The sequence below is a fragment of the Alligator mississippiensis genome, chromosome 4 (genome assembly GCF_030867095.1).
Source record: "Alligator mississippiensis isolate rAllMis1 chromosome 4, rAllMis1, whole genome shotgun sequence".
NCBI lineage: Eukaryota > Metazoa > Chordata > Crocodylia > Alligatoridae > Alligator > Alligator mississippiensis.
Window position 1 is genome coordinate 17,975,806 of NC_081827.1, and position 13,108 is coordinate 17,988,913.

The window sequence follows — 13,108 nt, forward strand, 5'->3', positions numbered from 1 at the left end:
GGAAGATGCCAGCTCTGAAAGGGAAATGTAACTTCTTACACAGTAGTAAATGTCAACAACATTTTTTAAAATCTGAAATGGAGAGCAACTTCATATATAGCCTATTCCTGAAGTCATTTGCTCACCGTAACCTTATTGCCTTACATTTTCAGAAGTAGAAATGCTAAATGAATATTAATTGAGTGTTTGGGGATCAATAGAAAAGGATTATTCACATATACACCTCTATCAACATTACCCAAATCAGAATAGATATTATTCCACATCTGCTTTCTGCTTTGCACTGGATTAAATAACTATATACATGGTATACATATTTTTTTATTGCTGTATAACTTGAGTAGTTATTTATCTCAGTGCAAGTAGATACAAAATGCTATCCATTCTGATTTGGAAGAATTTTATACTCATTAGTGTCAATGATTAGAGACGGTGCAAAGGAGAGAGGAATCAGCCCCTTCAAGTGGAAAATATTCATTTTCGTACTCCTAAATACTGCAGATTAGCTGCTTGTCTGAAGTTTTAAAAACATATATTCTCTGCCTCCATTCAGTGTTAAGACAATCACTCTTCAGCTTTAACTTCAGCCAAGAGAGTTAAAACGTGCTGTTAGATACACAAGTATAAATATGGAATAACATCATTGATAAACACATGAAAATAAGAGCAGACTCTGGGCCATGCTTGGCATATCACATCTTTTTATCAGGTGAGTTAATGCAAAAAGCATTTGCTCAGAAGAAGATCATGTCAAAGCAAATCTGGCAAATATTTTACACTTCAGAAAATGTGAGAAGTCCAGCAATTTACATGCAGCAGTAGCAATCTTTATCTTGAAACTGAAGTTTACTGTTATTTTCATTGGAAATGTCAGACTCCTGGGACTGGTTGGTTGGTTGGTTGGCTCCTGGAAGACATGGGTGAAGTAAGGGTTGGTAGCCAACATTTGTAGCACAGTTACTTCAGACAGAGAGGACTGAAATTTCAAAGGTTTGCATCTTAATGTATCCTATGTAAAAAAAGCAGGCACGTATGAAGCATCAGGTCTTATCTTTGCACTGGGACACAGAGGCAACCTGGGGCAAAATAATTAAGAAAAGTTCCAGAAGAAAGGTAGAAAGGAAAAGCTAAACATCTCAGACATAAAATTAACACTCTTAGAAATAATAGAAATGCCACAGTTCTGCCACTAACAAATCCCTATTGTTCCAGACACCTGACCTGCTGGGAATGTCTTGTTTTGGGGCACTTGCTAATATCTCTTCCTTTTATTTAATCATTTGGGGTTTTTGTAAAGATGGGATGTCTTAGCAGTTGCAGTTTTTATTTTCTCCCCATCCATTGTATCTTCAAGGAGCCTAATGACAGTTTAGAAAACCTATTGTGTGACCACTTAACTCAGCCTTGTGCAGATGCTTTCTGGCTCATGTTTTGCAGGTCCCCAAGTTGGCTTAGTGGTGAAACATGACATTTGCTTGATATGCTAATTATCCAAAATACAGTGACATTAATGTGAGTCTTTCTTTAGGTCTCATTTCTACAAATAGCATCCTATAAATATGTTGGCCTATAGAATTAATGAAGGTAGTGACAAAAATTGTATTTGTAATTCTTACTGGTTTGGATATGGTTATTTTACTCACATTGAATGTAACATTTCATAAGAAAAATGAGGAAGCATGCATTCAGTGCTGGGGTAAAGCAATAAAATAGTGCCTCTGTAGTGTGAACACTAAAGTAAGGAAAGGTACCTTATCTTAAAAACATTGAATATGCCATCAATGCACAGTGCATTTCAATAAGACTTACACGCCAAAGGCAAAAATAAAGAAAAAAAATACAGAACAAAACTGTTACTTCCACTCAGCTACAATTCCAAGCATGTAATCCTGCCTCTACAAGTGGGCATGGCAAAAGGGACTGCAACCCAGGATCTCTCCCTCTGAGACAGCTGTTCTCATTATTAGGTCAGACTCCCTTTCACACCCCCCTGGACCTCACACAGATTAAATTAGACAGTCATTGCTTATAATATAGAAGTAGGCCTGACTTCAGGGGCTGAATCAGAGGGAACTCCCCCTCCCAGGTGAGTGCTTTAGCCTCTAGGCTGTGGAGGCAGGTTCTTTCTTCCACAGTCCATACTCTTCCTCTGGTGGCATAGCTCTTGTATTATTAGCTATCCAGTGGCCTATCTCCAATAAAACAGGTAGGCAATGCCCTTACCTGGCCTCTTCTATAGATTTGTGGTTAGGGAACTCTCTACAATGTGAGAAAAATGTCTAAACCAACATTTCCAGAAACCGTTACAGGCTTGAAGACTCAACATGTGCCACTAATAAAACATTTCATCTGAATTCCCACTCAGCTCTAAAAAGAAATTGTGTCGTTGAGAGCAATCATCAGTAAGCCCTTCCACCTACCCCATTCTGCGGTTGTTAGTGAAAAATTCCAACCAACCTAGTAATGATGGTCCAAGAGAGATTTCACTGGCACTCCAGGAACAATTACTTTCTTTTTTTGAATTTGAGCGGTTGTGACTGAAGGATGAGACCAAGCATGGCTTTTACAAGGATACTTGACTTTTGCCTATGTGTTGCTGGATTCCATAATCTGAAATCCAAGTATTGTTCAGCCAGCTAATCCTCTTTGCTGTCTTCTGATTTGCAGTCCCTGGCTTCCTTTTATGCCTCAAGTGAAGTGCTCACACTCTAAACACATCTTTGTTTGCCCTGTTCTTTTCTTCTATTCTAAATGAAACTCCTTTCCATGACTTGAATTGGGTTTTGTGTTGCAGACATTGAGGTAACAAAAAAGACAAAGAACACAACTAATGCAAACAAAAAGAGAACTGTATAAAAAAGATCTTTTTCTCTGTAAAATACAACATTTTAAACATGGTAAGAGAACAGTTGTATTTCAATGGACATCAGTTTGGAAGAATATACACTATAGTAAATGGGCGCTATTGTAAGAACCTAGAGATGGGCTCAGGCTATGAAATTTAAACTATAATTTCTCTCCTATGATTGTATTCCTATCTAGGAGTAATTGTGAGCCCAGGTAACTGTGAATGAGACACGCTTATTTTATTTTATTTTATTTTATTTTATTTTATCTATCACAAATCTAAAGTTGATCATTGACACAGCTACTAACATTTTTCCATGGTATTTTTAGACGTACTAGACGACAAGATATCCGAAATGGAGACCCTCTTACTCATTGCTCAGATCTGCAGCACCATGGTAAGTTAGAGATATTTCACTTAAGTGAAGCTAGCTGACACATGATATACAAACTGGGCATGGATGGGAAGCAAAAATAGGATTCACTAGTGAAACTGTAGTGCACAGTTGTGGAATATAAATGTACTCGCTTTTGTTCCTTAACCTATCTTTGACTACATTAATTCAAATAACATGTTCAGGATCCTTCTTTCTTTACAAGCTTATAATCAGTTTTTGCTTTTTCTTTAGTTTTCTACTCCATCTGACATTGCACCATGTCAATATACTATGCATATCATGGAGCAATACAATTATATTGTATTGTAACATGACACCAGAATGTACATGTAGGTTTGGAGAGATGTCATACTATTTACAATGATCTAACCAAGCACATTGACACAGAGTTGTACGTTAGTGAACAAAAAGAACAGTTGTCTTCTCCTCCCCCCAATATGGTTTCCTGTCATAGTCCAGCCTCATTTTAAATAGGGTTTCTACCACTTCTGTATCACTCAGTTTTGTTGTTGACTGAATATATTTCACAGAGTCCTACCCAGATCTTTTCTTTACTCACTGGTTGTATCCTGGCAGACAAACCTATCTTTACACCAGTTCGCTGCCAAACCCTTTAAAACATCCTCATTCAAAGAATGAGAAATGTACTTTTTGCCCTAAGTAAAAAGAACACTTAGACAATACAATACTTCCCTCTGCTGGAGAATGTTGATTACTAGTGGATTTGTGACATCCGATCAGTCTTGGTTAATTCAGTGAATAGACTTCAGGGATACGTAAGGTGTATATGTGTCTATATACATATATAGCATCCAGAAGTAGAGATGCATTGCACTCCTATTGTCTTCAGCTCCTCATAATAGCAAATATGGCAACTATTCCTAACTCATATGTCTGTATTATATGCATACACCTCAGATATGTTACAGTAATACTTCTCTCTTACCTTCTTCATGCTGCCTCAAACCTAACATTATTGGGAATTTGGGGGTCCAATTACTTTGTGGTTGGTAGACCAAGTACAAGATAATGTGAGGTAATCAAAATTGTATAAAGAGATATTTTGCTTCAAGATCCATCATCATGCCCCTTTCATGGCTGGGAAGCTCATAAACACATTAAATGATTTGGGAGGCTCATTGGTGTTCAATTCCATGATACTGCGAGGATCACAGCCTGAGAAAATAAGAGTTGCTATATTCAGTGAAGAGAAAAGTTTGCAATTTTATATGATATACATTTTACCCAGGGGCAATCAGACAGATTAAGCAGCCTGTGTTTTACACTGGGAAGGTGTTCCCAATTCACTAGAAATAATCTGTACTGCAACCTCTAACTTGTGGATTATGTTTTCAGCAGAACCATGCACATGTGCATGCACAAACCCCAGTTACATGGGTTGTGAGCTCCTGAATACACTGATCTGACCTGAAAGTTTGCAGAGAAGGTTCAGTCCTTAAGTCTATCACCAGTCTCTCAGCCTGACATGACAATGCTTTCTCATGGGATGAATTCCTGAACTCAGTAAATTCAGTGACAGAAATCCCATGAGTTTAACAGAAGCAGAGATTCACCCATGGTTTGGTAGTTAAAAAATTAGTAGACTCATTTCCTTGTAAATACCAAACAGCTGTGTCCCTCCAGCAGTGCTGATTAACCTAGAAAGCTCTTGGGCCTTCAGGGAAGGCAACTCCTTTACATGGCATAATTTCAGAGCATTGCTCTGCACATAATCTACCTTTAGAGCCCTGCCCATATTTTAGAACAATAATTGCTGAAGAAGTGTCCAGCAACACCTCTTGCATTGGCCAGCTCTACTGGCAAAGCTGCAGGGCTCTTGTTTATCGTCATACGCAAAAAAGAGAACTGCAAAAACAGCTTTCATTTCCCTTTCTCCACTTGACACACAAAGATTTTCAGCTGGAAGGGCAGCATGTAACCTATAGCTGTTCTTGCACTTAGTTTCTGGCCATCACGTCAGACAACCTGTTATGACCAATCATATGGTGCAGCAATTTTATTTGGAAAAATATCTGCTTTATTCATTCCAAGTAGAAGTAATATAAACTTGTTCAAGTATGTCAACAGGAACCCTGTAAAGGCAATAGCTGAGCTGAGAGCAAGATACCCCTCGGTGAAATGAAATTCAGTGAGATGATAAAGTTGGAAATGATTAGGAACAACAGCAACCCAGAAAAAAATATTTAAAATGTCTTGACACTGGCCTCCAGCTGTACTTCTGTGAGGCACTATAACTACAAGAGATTTGGCTTAAAATATGACATGCTACAGATATCTTCCGCTTTTCAATCTAATCTGTAATTTATTTAACTAAAAATCTGATTTTTCTCTGGGTGCTATGTTATAAAAATGGATTGAAATTATGGAAACTCTTTGTAAATCTGTTGAGAAATGGATAGAAATTATGGTGCTTTCTCACTTGCATTTGCTGTTACAAGTACAAGCATTTATGACATGGTTCATAATCAAGCCGATTGGTCCCAAACATTGTGCCTAAACATTGTTTGGAACCAAACATTACACAAAAAACAGTCTAAGCGATCAGCAACTGGTTTAAACCTGTAACAGAACAGAAGTTCATTGCACATAAACCAGTTTGAAAATGGCTGAGATTGGTTTGAGATGTACTTGTTTGAATGTAGTATCAGACTTAACTGATTTGGGTCAAACCATTTTATGCAATGTCTGTCCCAGACCCCTTCTTGGTTTAAGTTAAATCAGTATTCTCCAGCATCCCAGATGCATTGCAACCCTGGGTGGGGCTCTGCTCTCCCAACCCTCTGCTCCCTGGCTGTTGCTCCAGCAGAGACTGCAAGTACAGTGGGGTCTGCCTGGATTCCTCCTGCTTCTGCCCACCCCCACCCCCACTCCGTACTCAAACAGGGATTCCCCCCTCCCCTTTGCCTTACACAGACACCTCTCAGCATTACCTAGCATACCACATGCTGTCTACAGTCTATGCTGTAGGAGACAGGACAAAGGCAAACAGAACAGTGTCAGCTTATGGCTTTTTGGAGCTAATCATCAGATAGCTAGTCATGTCCCTCCATTCCTTCCTTGGAAAAAGGTTGTTAAAGAAGAGCTTGAACTAATGAGATAAACTTTGTTTTGTTTGGTGGGGTGATAAATGCTAACAACTCCCTGTGTAACTCCCTGCTGTGTAACTCAATGCTCTGTTATCAATAGTTGGGGAGGGAGAAACTCTCCCTAATCGAAGCATCCTGCTGGGGTCTGGCCACATCCCCCCTCAGCTCAGCACTATTGAAGGGAAGGGAGGGCTGCTCTAGCACCCCCTAAAATAAGGAAACCCCACTGACTTCTGGCCTGAGCCATTGGAGGCATGTGCCTGCATCTCTTCAGTCCAGAGGGGATGCCTGAACAATTACAAACTGGTTTAGCCTCACCAGGTTAGACTAACCTGCAAAGATTGAATCAATTCAGGCTCAGGCTCAGGCTTTTTGAATGTCTGTCCCTAGCCTGTATGTGAACTACTGCTAATTTTCTTTTCTATATTACAACCAACAGCCTCTTGAGTAGCAGATGGAAAATGGGGTTTATCTTCTAGATGAGAAATATGCTCTGGAAGTTCTTCTATCAATTTCTCTAAACATTCACCTGTATTACTTACTCATTGGTTCTCTCCCTGTGTGCCAGGACCATGAACCAAGAAACTGCACAAGCAAAGAATAGCCTGTTTTTTGTAACCACCTGTTCTCAAAGACAGTTCATGGCAAATTTCATTAAGGGGTTCCTGACAAGGCCATTTGAATGTGCTTTGAGCAGGATGTGAGTAGTTTATGATCTTGCCTAATGGAATAGGGATCTACCTAAATTGTACGAGAAGTGTGAGGTTCAGTGGTTCTTTTAATCTTGCTGTTTTCACCATGCTCCCCCTCCCCCCACCATCCACCACTGATTGGCCAAGAGACCACAGTGGCCCCACCACTCACTGCTTGCTCCTGATGATCAGCCAGGAGGCAAAAAACATGGTTTTAAATATACCATGGTTTTTGCCTCCCATCACTGGTTGGCCAAGGGGTCCCGGCAGTCCTGCTGCTTGCTGCTGATCAGCCGAGAGGCAGAAACCATGGTATATTTTAAACTGCATTTTTTGCCTTCTGGCTGATGAGGAGCAAGTAGCAAGTGGCAGGGCCAGCAGGGTCCCTTGGTCAATCAGTGGCAGGGGGCTCGCGGTAAAAAGAGCAAGATTAAAGGAACCGTTGCACAGCGTGCTTCTGGCATGATTTAGGCAGATGATTTAGTTTTGAATGTCTAAAGAAATTAAGTTCAGAAACACAGTAGTACAGAAACAATTTGAGCAAAATATTGAGAAGTATAGCACACCAGAACTACCACTGACACAAAAGGGAATTGTGAATGATCAGCGTAATCAATTCTAGTTAACCAAGTATTACAGTTTGAATCCAAGTCACAGCCATAAAACTATAAACATCTTTTGTTTAAACTAAAGAACAACATGTCCCATAACCACTTTTATACAACCCTTAACTATTGCCTGTAGTGGACTCATTTGATTCTTTTTTGGACCAGCCATGAGGAGGAGATCCATAGTCACCTAATGTGAATAACATCAGCCAGGATTCACTGTACATCTCTGAATTTGGCCTTGTTGAGAAGCATTCCTTTGCAAAGAACTGTTCTTGTAGATAGGTACCTCTTTTTCTATTATGTCAATAGTAACGTAGTTTCTATTTATCAGGGAGGAAAATTGATCCTGTGCTTAGTTCCACCTTGAGAAAGACAACTCTCAAATAGGATTTTCATTTGAATTTGAAAACAAGCTTCATGATTTCCATTCCCTTCTAATTCCTCCAGCTACTCCTCTGAACTTTCCAGGCTTTCACTTTCCTTTGTTGCTTCTTAGGACTTTCTGGTACTTTCAGACCTAGTCTCTGATTTGTTAGCTACTTTATCATTTTATGCACTTTCTTGTATTCAGTCATGCCAATATTACTTAATTTTATAACCCTTTCTGGACATCATCATGGCTGTCATGACTTACAGAAATGAGATTTGACAGGCGATTATTTCAATCACCATCCATTCCCTGGGAATATGAGATGGAAGCCTACAACACATTCCTTAAGGTTATGGCCAGATTTAAATGACCTAAGCAACAGGATTTCCATCATTCTCTTGTTGATTTCTCGTGGTTTAAAACACGATGGCTCAAATCCATCTCCCCCATAGCTTGTATGTTATCCAGCTAACCTTAGCTATGTAAGAGGCATTTCGAGCCGACCATGCAGATTTTCAGATTCCAGTCCCCCTGTGCAACCTGGTGGGTATTCTTGAACATGCTGTATAAATCTCACAAATTATGGTCCCAGAAAATCCACAAGTAACAGTTTGACAGAAAGATCTTCCTACCTGTTAACCCAGTATCCCAGTGGTTAGGGCGCTTGTGCCGGGAGTTTTCAAGGCACCCTTGCCCTCCCTAACTTCCCTGTAAAGTGCCCTAGCCACAAGGCCATTGACTAGGAAGAGTCTGGACAATGAAAAGGGGAATGTACGTGGGTTTAGAACAGGGATGGGCAAAGTCAGCGAGGGACCAAAGTTTTCAGAAGTGCTGGCAGGGTGCGCAGCTGGGCAGGGAGCTGCTCCAGGGCCAGGATCTTGCAGCCGTGACAGTGTGGTCCGGAGCTGGGGCAGAACGCTGATCCACTATCTGCACGTCCCAGGGAGGGGCATGCAGGCAGTGGATCGTGGCTCTGCCCCGGCTCCAGACCATGCTGTCATCCTTGCAAGATCCCAGCCCTGGCCCCACAGCAGCTTCCCACCCAGCCACACGCCCTGCCAGTGGTTCTGTGCCCAGTATCCATGGAAACCCTGGCCCCGTGCTGTCACGGCTCTGCCACTGCTGGGGTCTCCATGGAAACCAGCTACAGCAAGCGGGCAGGGGCTGCTAGGAAATGCCGAATCCGCCATTTTGCCCAACCCTGGTTTAGAAGGAGCACAAGCCAGAGGGAATGTATTTCTGCAAGAGTGAAACTGCCTTAAGAGGCAGAGGGCTCTGGGTTCCAGACCGTCCTCCTCTCCCAGTGAGACAGAAGGTACTGCACAGCTGCCAGTGGAGTTTATCCATTGACTATTAAATGCAAAATACAGGGGCCAGTCACCAAGGTCGGCACCTTTGCAGGCTAGTCCCCACCTCACTCAGACACTTCCTCTGGCTTGCTCTCCTTCTGGTCCCATATGTAATTGTGTGTGTTCTCCTGTTGGCTGCCTAACGGACCAGCTTCAACAGGAGTTATGAAGGGTGTTCTTGACATGCTTACCCCATGGCCTGGCACATAGGTTACTTTGCAGAGAAATGGGAGAAGTGTATTCAGACCCCTTTGGGTGAAAGGAGTTATAGGACCTGAGTTTCCCAATCCCTGGGCAGATGTCCCAAGCCATAAACACTTAAGTTAAAATATGAGAGGCCTCCTATGCTCTTCCTTCTCCTCTAAATTTTGTGAATTACATAGAATTATGAGCTTTCATAGAAGCAGGAAGTAGGGTCTAAATCCATGTAACTGGCTTGAAATGCCACCTATACAAGTAACTTTAGTCAGGTAAGTGTGAATTGCTTATCTAAAGGTAGAACATGATGTGAGCCCATGCATCTTTTTACCAAATAATCACTTTAAATTCCCCTTGTATCACTTTACACATTTTTAGTCCCTCTCCTTTGTTGATACTTCCATCATTTCCCTACTTAACCAAGGTCCTTCCTCAACCTTTATAACTTTTATAACTCTCTCTTGGCCTTCCTTCTGCCCTTTAACAGTCCTTCCTTGCTTTGCTTAACTTTGTTGTCTTCCAGTGATCCCTCGCAACTACCACTCTGGCCCAAAACTCATCTGACATTCTCCAAAGAGATATGCTTTTCAGATGAACACTGATTTACACAGAACCCCACCCCCATTGACTCATGCAAAAAGTTCACTGCGGGGCACAGTAAAGCAAGCACTGCATTTTCTATTTGTTTAGTGTTTAAAAGCCATTTGATGTTTCATTACTAAGAGTTAAACAGGCATCAATTCCTACCCTGCCCCACTTGGGGGACTGAATGTCATTAAGGAGGGGAACATATGATTACTGTGTCAACATAAACCACAAACGCAGTCTTCTTTCTTCCCTTTGGCTCAGTCATTTAGCAAACAGACTGTTTGCTAAACAACACAGCCAATATGATAAAGGCATTGTGAAACCAAACAATTCTTGACAAAGGATTGCACTGCAGAGGCTTTTAATTATACATTCTTTCCCTATAACAAAAAAAAAAAATCAGATTCTTTAAAGATTTCCAATAGTAAAGATCAAAGGGTAAAATGGAAAGCACCATAAATAATGGCAAAAGAGACAGGAAACCCCATGAGATCAACACAGTGTTAAATAGCTTACCAACCTCTTCCTCACCCCTATACTCTCCAGGATTATTATACTATTGCTGCTTAAGTCCATAACAACAGTTTAAAGAGCTAAGGTGGAGAGTTGAAATATGATGCCTTTCTGCCTCTGTGGTATTGGAGGAGAATCAAATGCTATATAAGTCCTTTAGCAATGTGATATTTCCAGCAAGTTGATGGATCTCATGAAACCTTCTTGTTACAAGAGGAAGTAATTTATTTAACTTTCTTTTTTCCCCTCCCTATAATGTCTGGTTTATTAGCCTCATTACATTTCCATAAATTATGCCACTACAAGAGGAAATGATTAATTGAAGATTGTTTCCTCAAAAACATTATTCCTGGTCATTAACAGCTGCAACAAACTGAAATGCCATATAAGCTAAACACATTATAGTAGTCTTAAAAAGCCTCATGTTTTATTACTTTGCTGTAAAGTATTATGATCATAGAGCCCATGAGGCATCATTACAGACAGTCTAAAACTACACCCTGAATTTTCTCATTCTTTAAGTTTTGTCAGAAAAAGTGCTTGTTGTGTCCTACATGTTTTTTTTCCTGATGAATAATGATTAGCAGTGAGCAAAATATTCTTTTTTTTTACTTTACCTCTTGCAGTTTTTCCAGTTGTTTCAATTAAAAAGGTACCTAGTGGCATTTACATAGACAGATATGTTCACCAAGATTTTCCATAATAATTACTGCCTGGGAGGCAGTCTTTTGAGTACTTACCTTGAGACATTGTAAAGAGGACATGTGTTTTTAGCATGTGAGGCTCTTCGTAGTATGTGTAGGTATTAACATAGTGCCACAGCCCAATTCTGCACTGTTCTGTGTAGTCATTTATACCAGTGCAAAATGGATACAAAATTGTTGCTATTCTAATACAGATGAATAAACTTTATATTGTAGAGCTTATGAGCTATTCAGTGTTGTGGCCTTTAACTAAAACACAACTAGAAACTTTCTCAATCTAGCCTTGGGCATGAAGAATTACTAGAGGGGCAAATCAGTGAGGGAAACAGAACAGTTATTGCAGCCTATACTGGTCTGAAGTGTCTCCTATATGCAACCGCGAAACCGTTTATTAAATAGGAAAATAGATTTGATTTCCTTTTCTTATCATTTTCATTTTCATTTCTTCCCCTTTTTTGTTTTGTTTTCTGTATTGCCTTACAGATAACCCAAGTGGGCAAAGCCTGGAAGAAAAGATTATCTATGGAGTAGAGAACAGCAGCACGTTTTTGGAGTGCAGTCCAAAATCTCAGCGTGCATTAGTCTACTGGCAATTCCAAAAGCAAAATGAGGACCGAAAAGAAGAGGTACAGTAACAAGAATTCAAATATCTGTGACGCTTTAGCAACAGTATATCCTACCACAGCCTACCTTCTCCCTAAGGGGCCATTTCAAGCTCAACCTTTCCCCTAAACAAAATCACCTTTTCATTTAGTTTTCAAAAACCTGTACAAGGAGCTTTGCCTCTTCCTTGCCCCTTAACCCATTCTGACAAGACATCTGGTTTTCTCTATCACCACAAGCTGTCTCCATTTGATAGACTTTCCTGGGCTCTCAATAGGAAACCTTCACTGTCTCCTCCCATTTTGACTATCTGTAAATAGACTGCTCTAGTCAACTAAAATCTCCTCCTGATCTCCCGTTTTCCAAAGCTCACTGCTCACTTCCAAGGAGAGGAGAGTCTGCAGCCTCTCATGCTCTGAACAAAAACTCAAAAAAGGATATAAACCTCACCTTCTTACTTCTCTCATGATACCCCTTCTTGTAGGCATCCTTAATGTGCCCAGTTCATGCAATCAGTATACTCTAGGGTCTTCCAGTCACATATGTGTCTTAAAGGGTTAAGTTCATCCTTTTCAGCACACATAGTCTTGTAACCCCTACTTTGCACTTAAACCATCTGAAAAGTCTTACTTTGGCTTTATATGATACATAGACCTGGAACAGACCTGATACATAGACCCCTCTGCACAGAATTCATAGAAATTAGTAGGCAAAACAAATAGCTGAATCCAGACCACTTTTCAGACACTTTTTACATTTCCTAAATATTAATACAATATTAATTATAAGTTTAAATCCCCATGATATGTTCCATCCTTAAAACCATTGGTTTTATGGCAGCCAGTAAATTGTGCTGGCCAGTTTAGTTTAATAAGAAAATCCTAAGTCAATTAATAGGAAATGTTTTACACCAAATCAGTGTTCATAGAGGTAAGAAGCCAACCATCCCTGCCAGCATTTAAGTGAAATTTCTGCCCCCCCCCCCCTTATTTTGTTACCTAAATTGAATTGTTGCACAGATATAGTTTTCTCAGGTGGTCACAGGGATCAGTAGAAATCCAGACATTTTAGTATACAGCTCAGGCACATCACTGCATTATTTATAAGAAAATAACTTTTACCCTGTTG

The 13,108-nt window shown here is 40.3% G+C and overlaps 1 protein-coding gene across 3 annotated transcripts in view; it reads left to right on the forward strand.

Annotated features, from left to right (window-relative positions):
• The window catches only part of SEMA3A (semaphorin 3A), a 464,022-nt gene that overhangs the window by 444,173 nt on the left and 6,741 nt on the right, over positions 1-13,108 (forward strand). For all 3 annotated transcript variants that reach the window (XM_059725813.1, XM_059725814.1, XM_059725815.1), the window contains 2 exons: positions 3,178-3,245; positions 11,861-12,003. In XM_059725813.1, the coding sequence (XP_059581796.1) occupies positions 3,178-3,245; positions 11,861-12,003 (211 nt within the window). The remainder of the gene's footprint in view (positions 1-3,177; positions 3,246-11,860; positions 12,004-13,108) is intronic.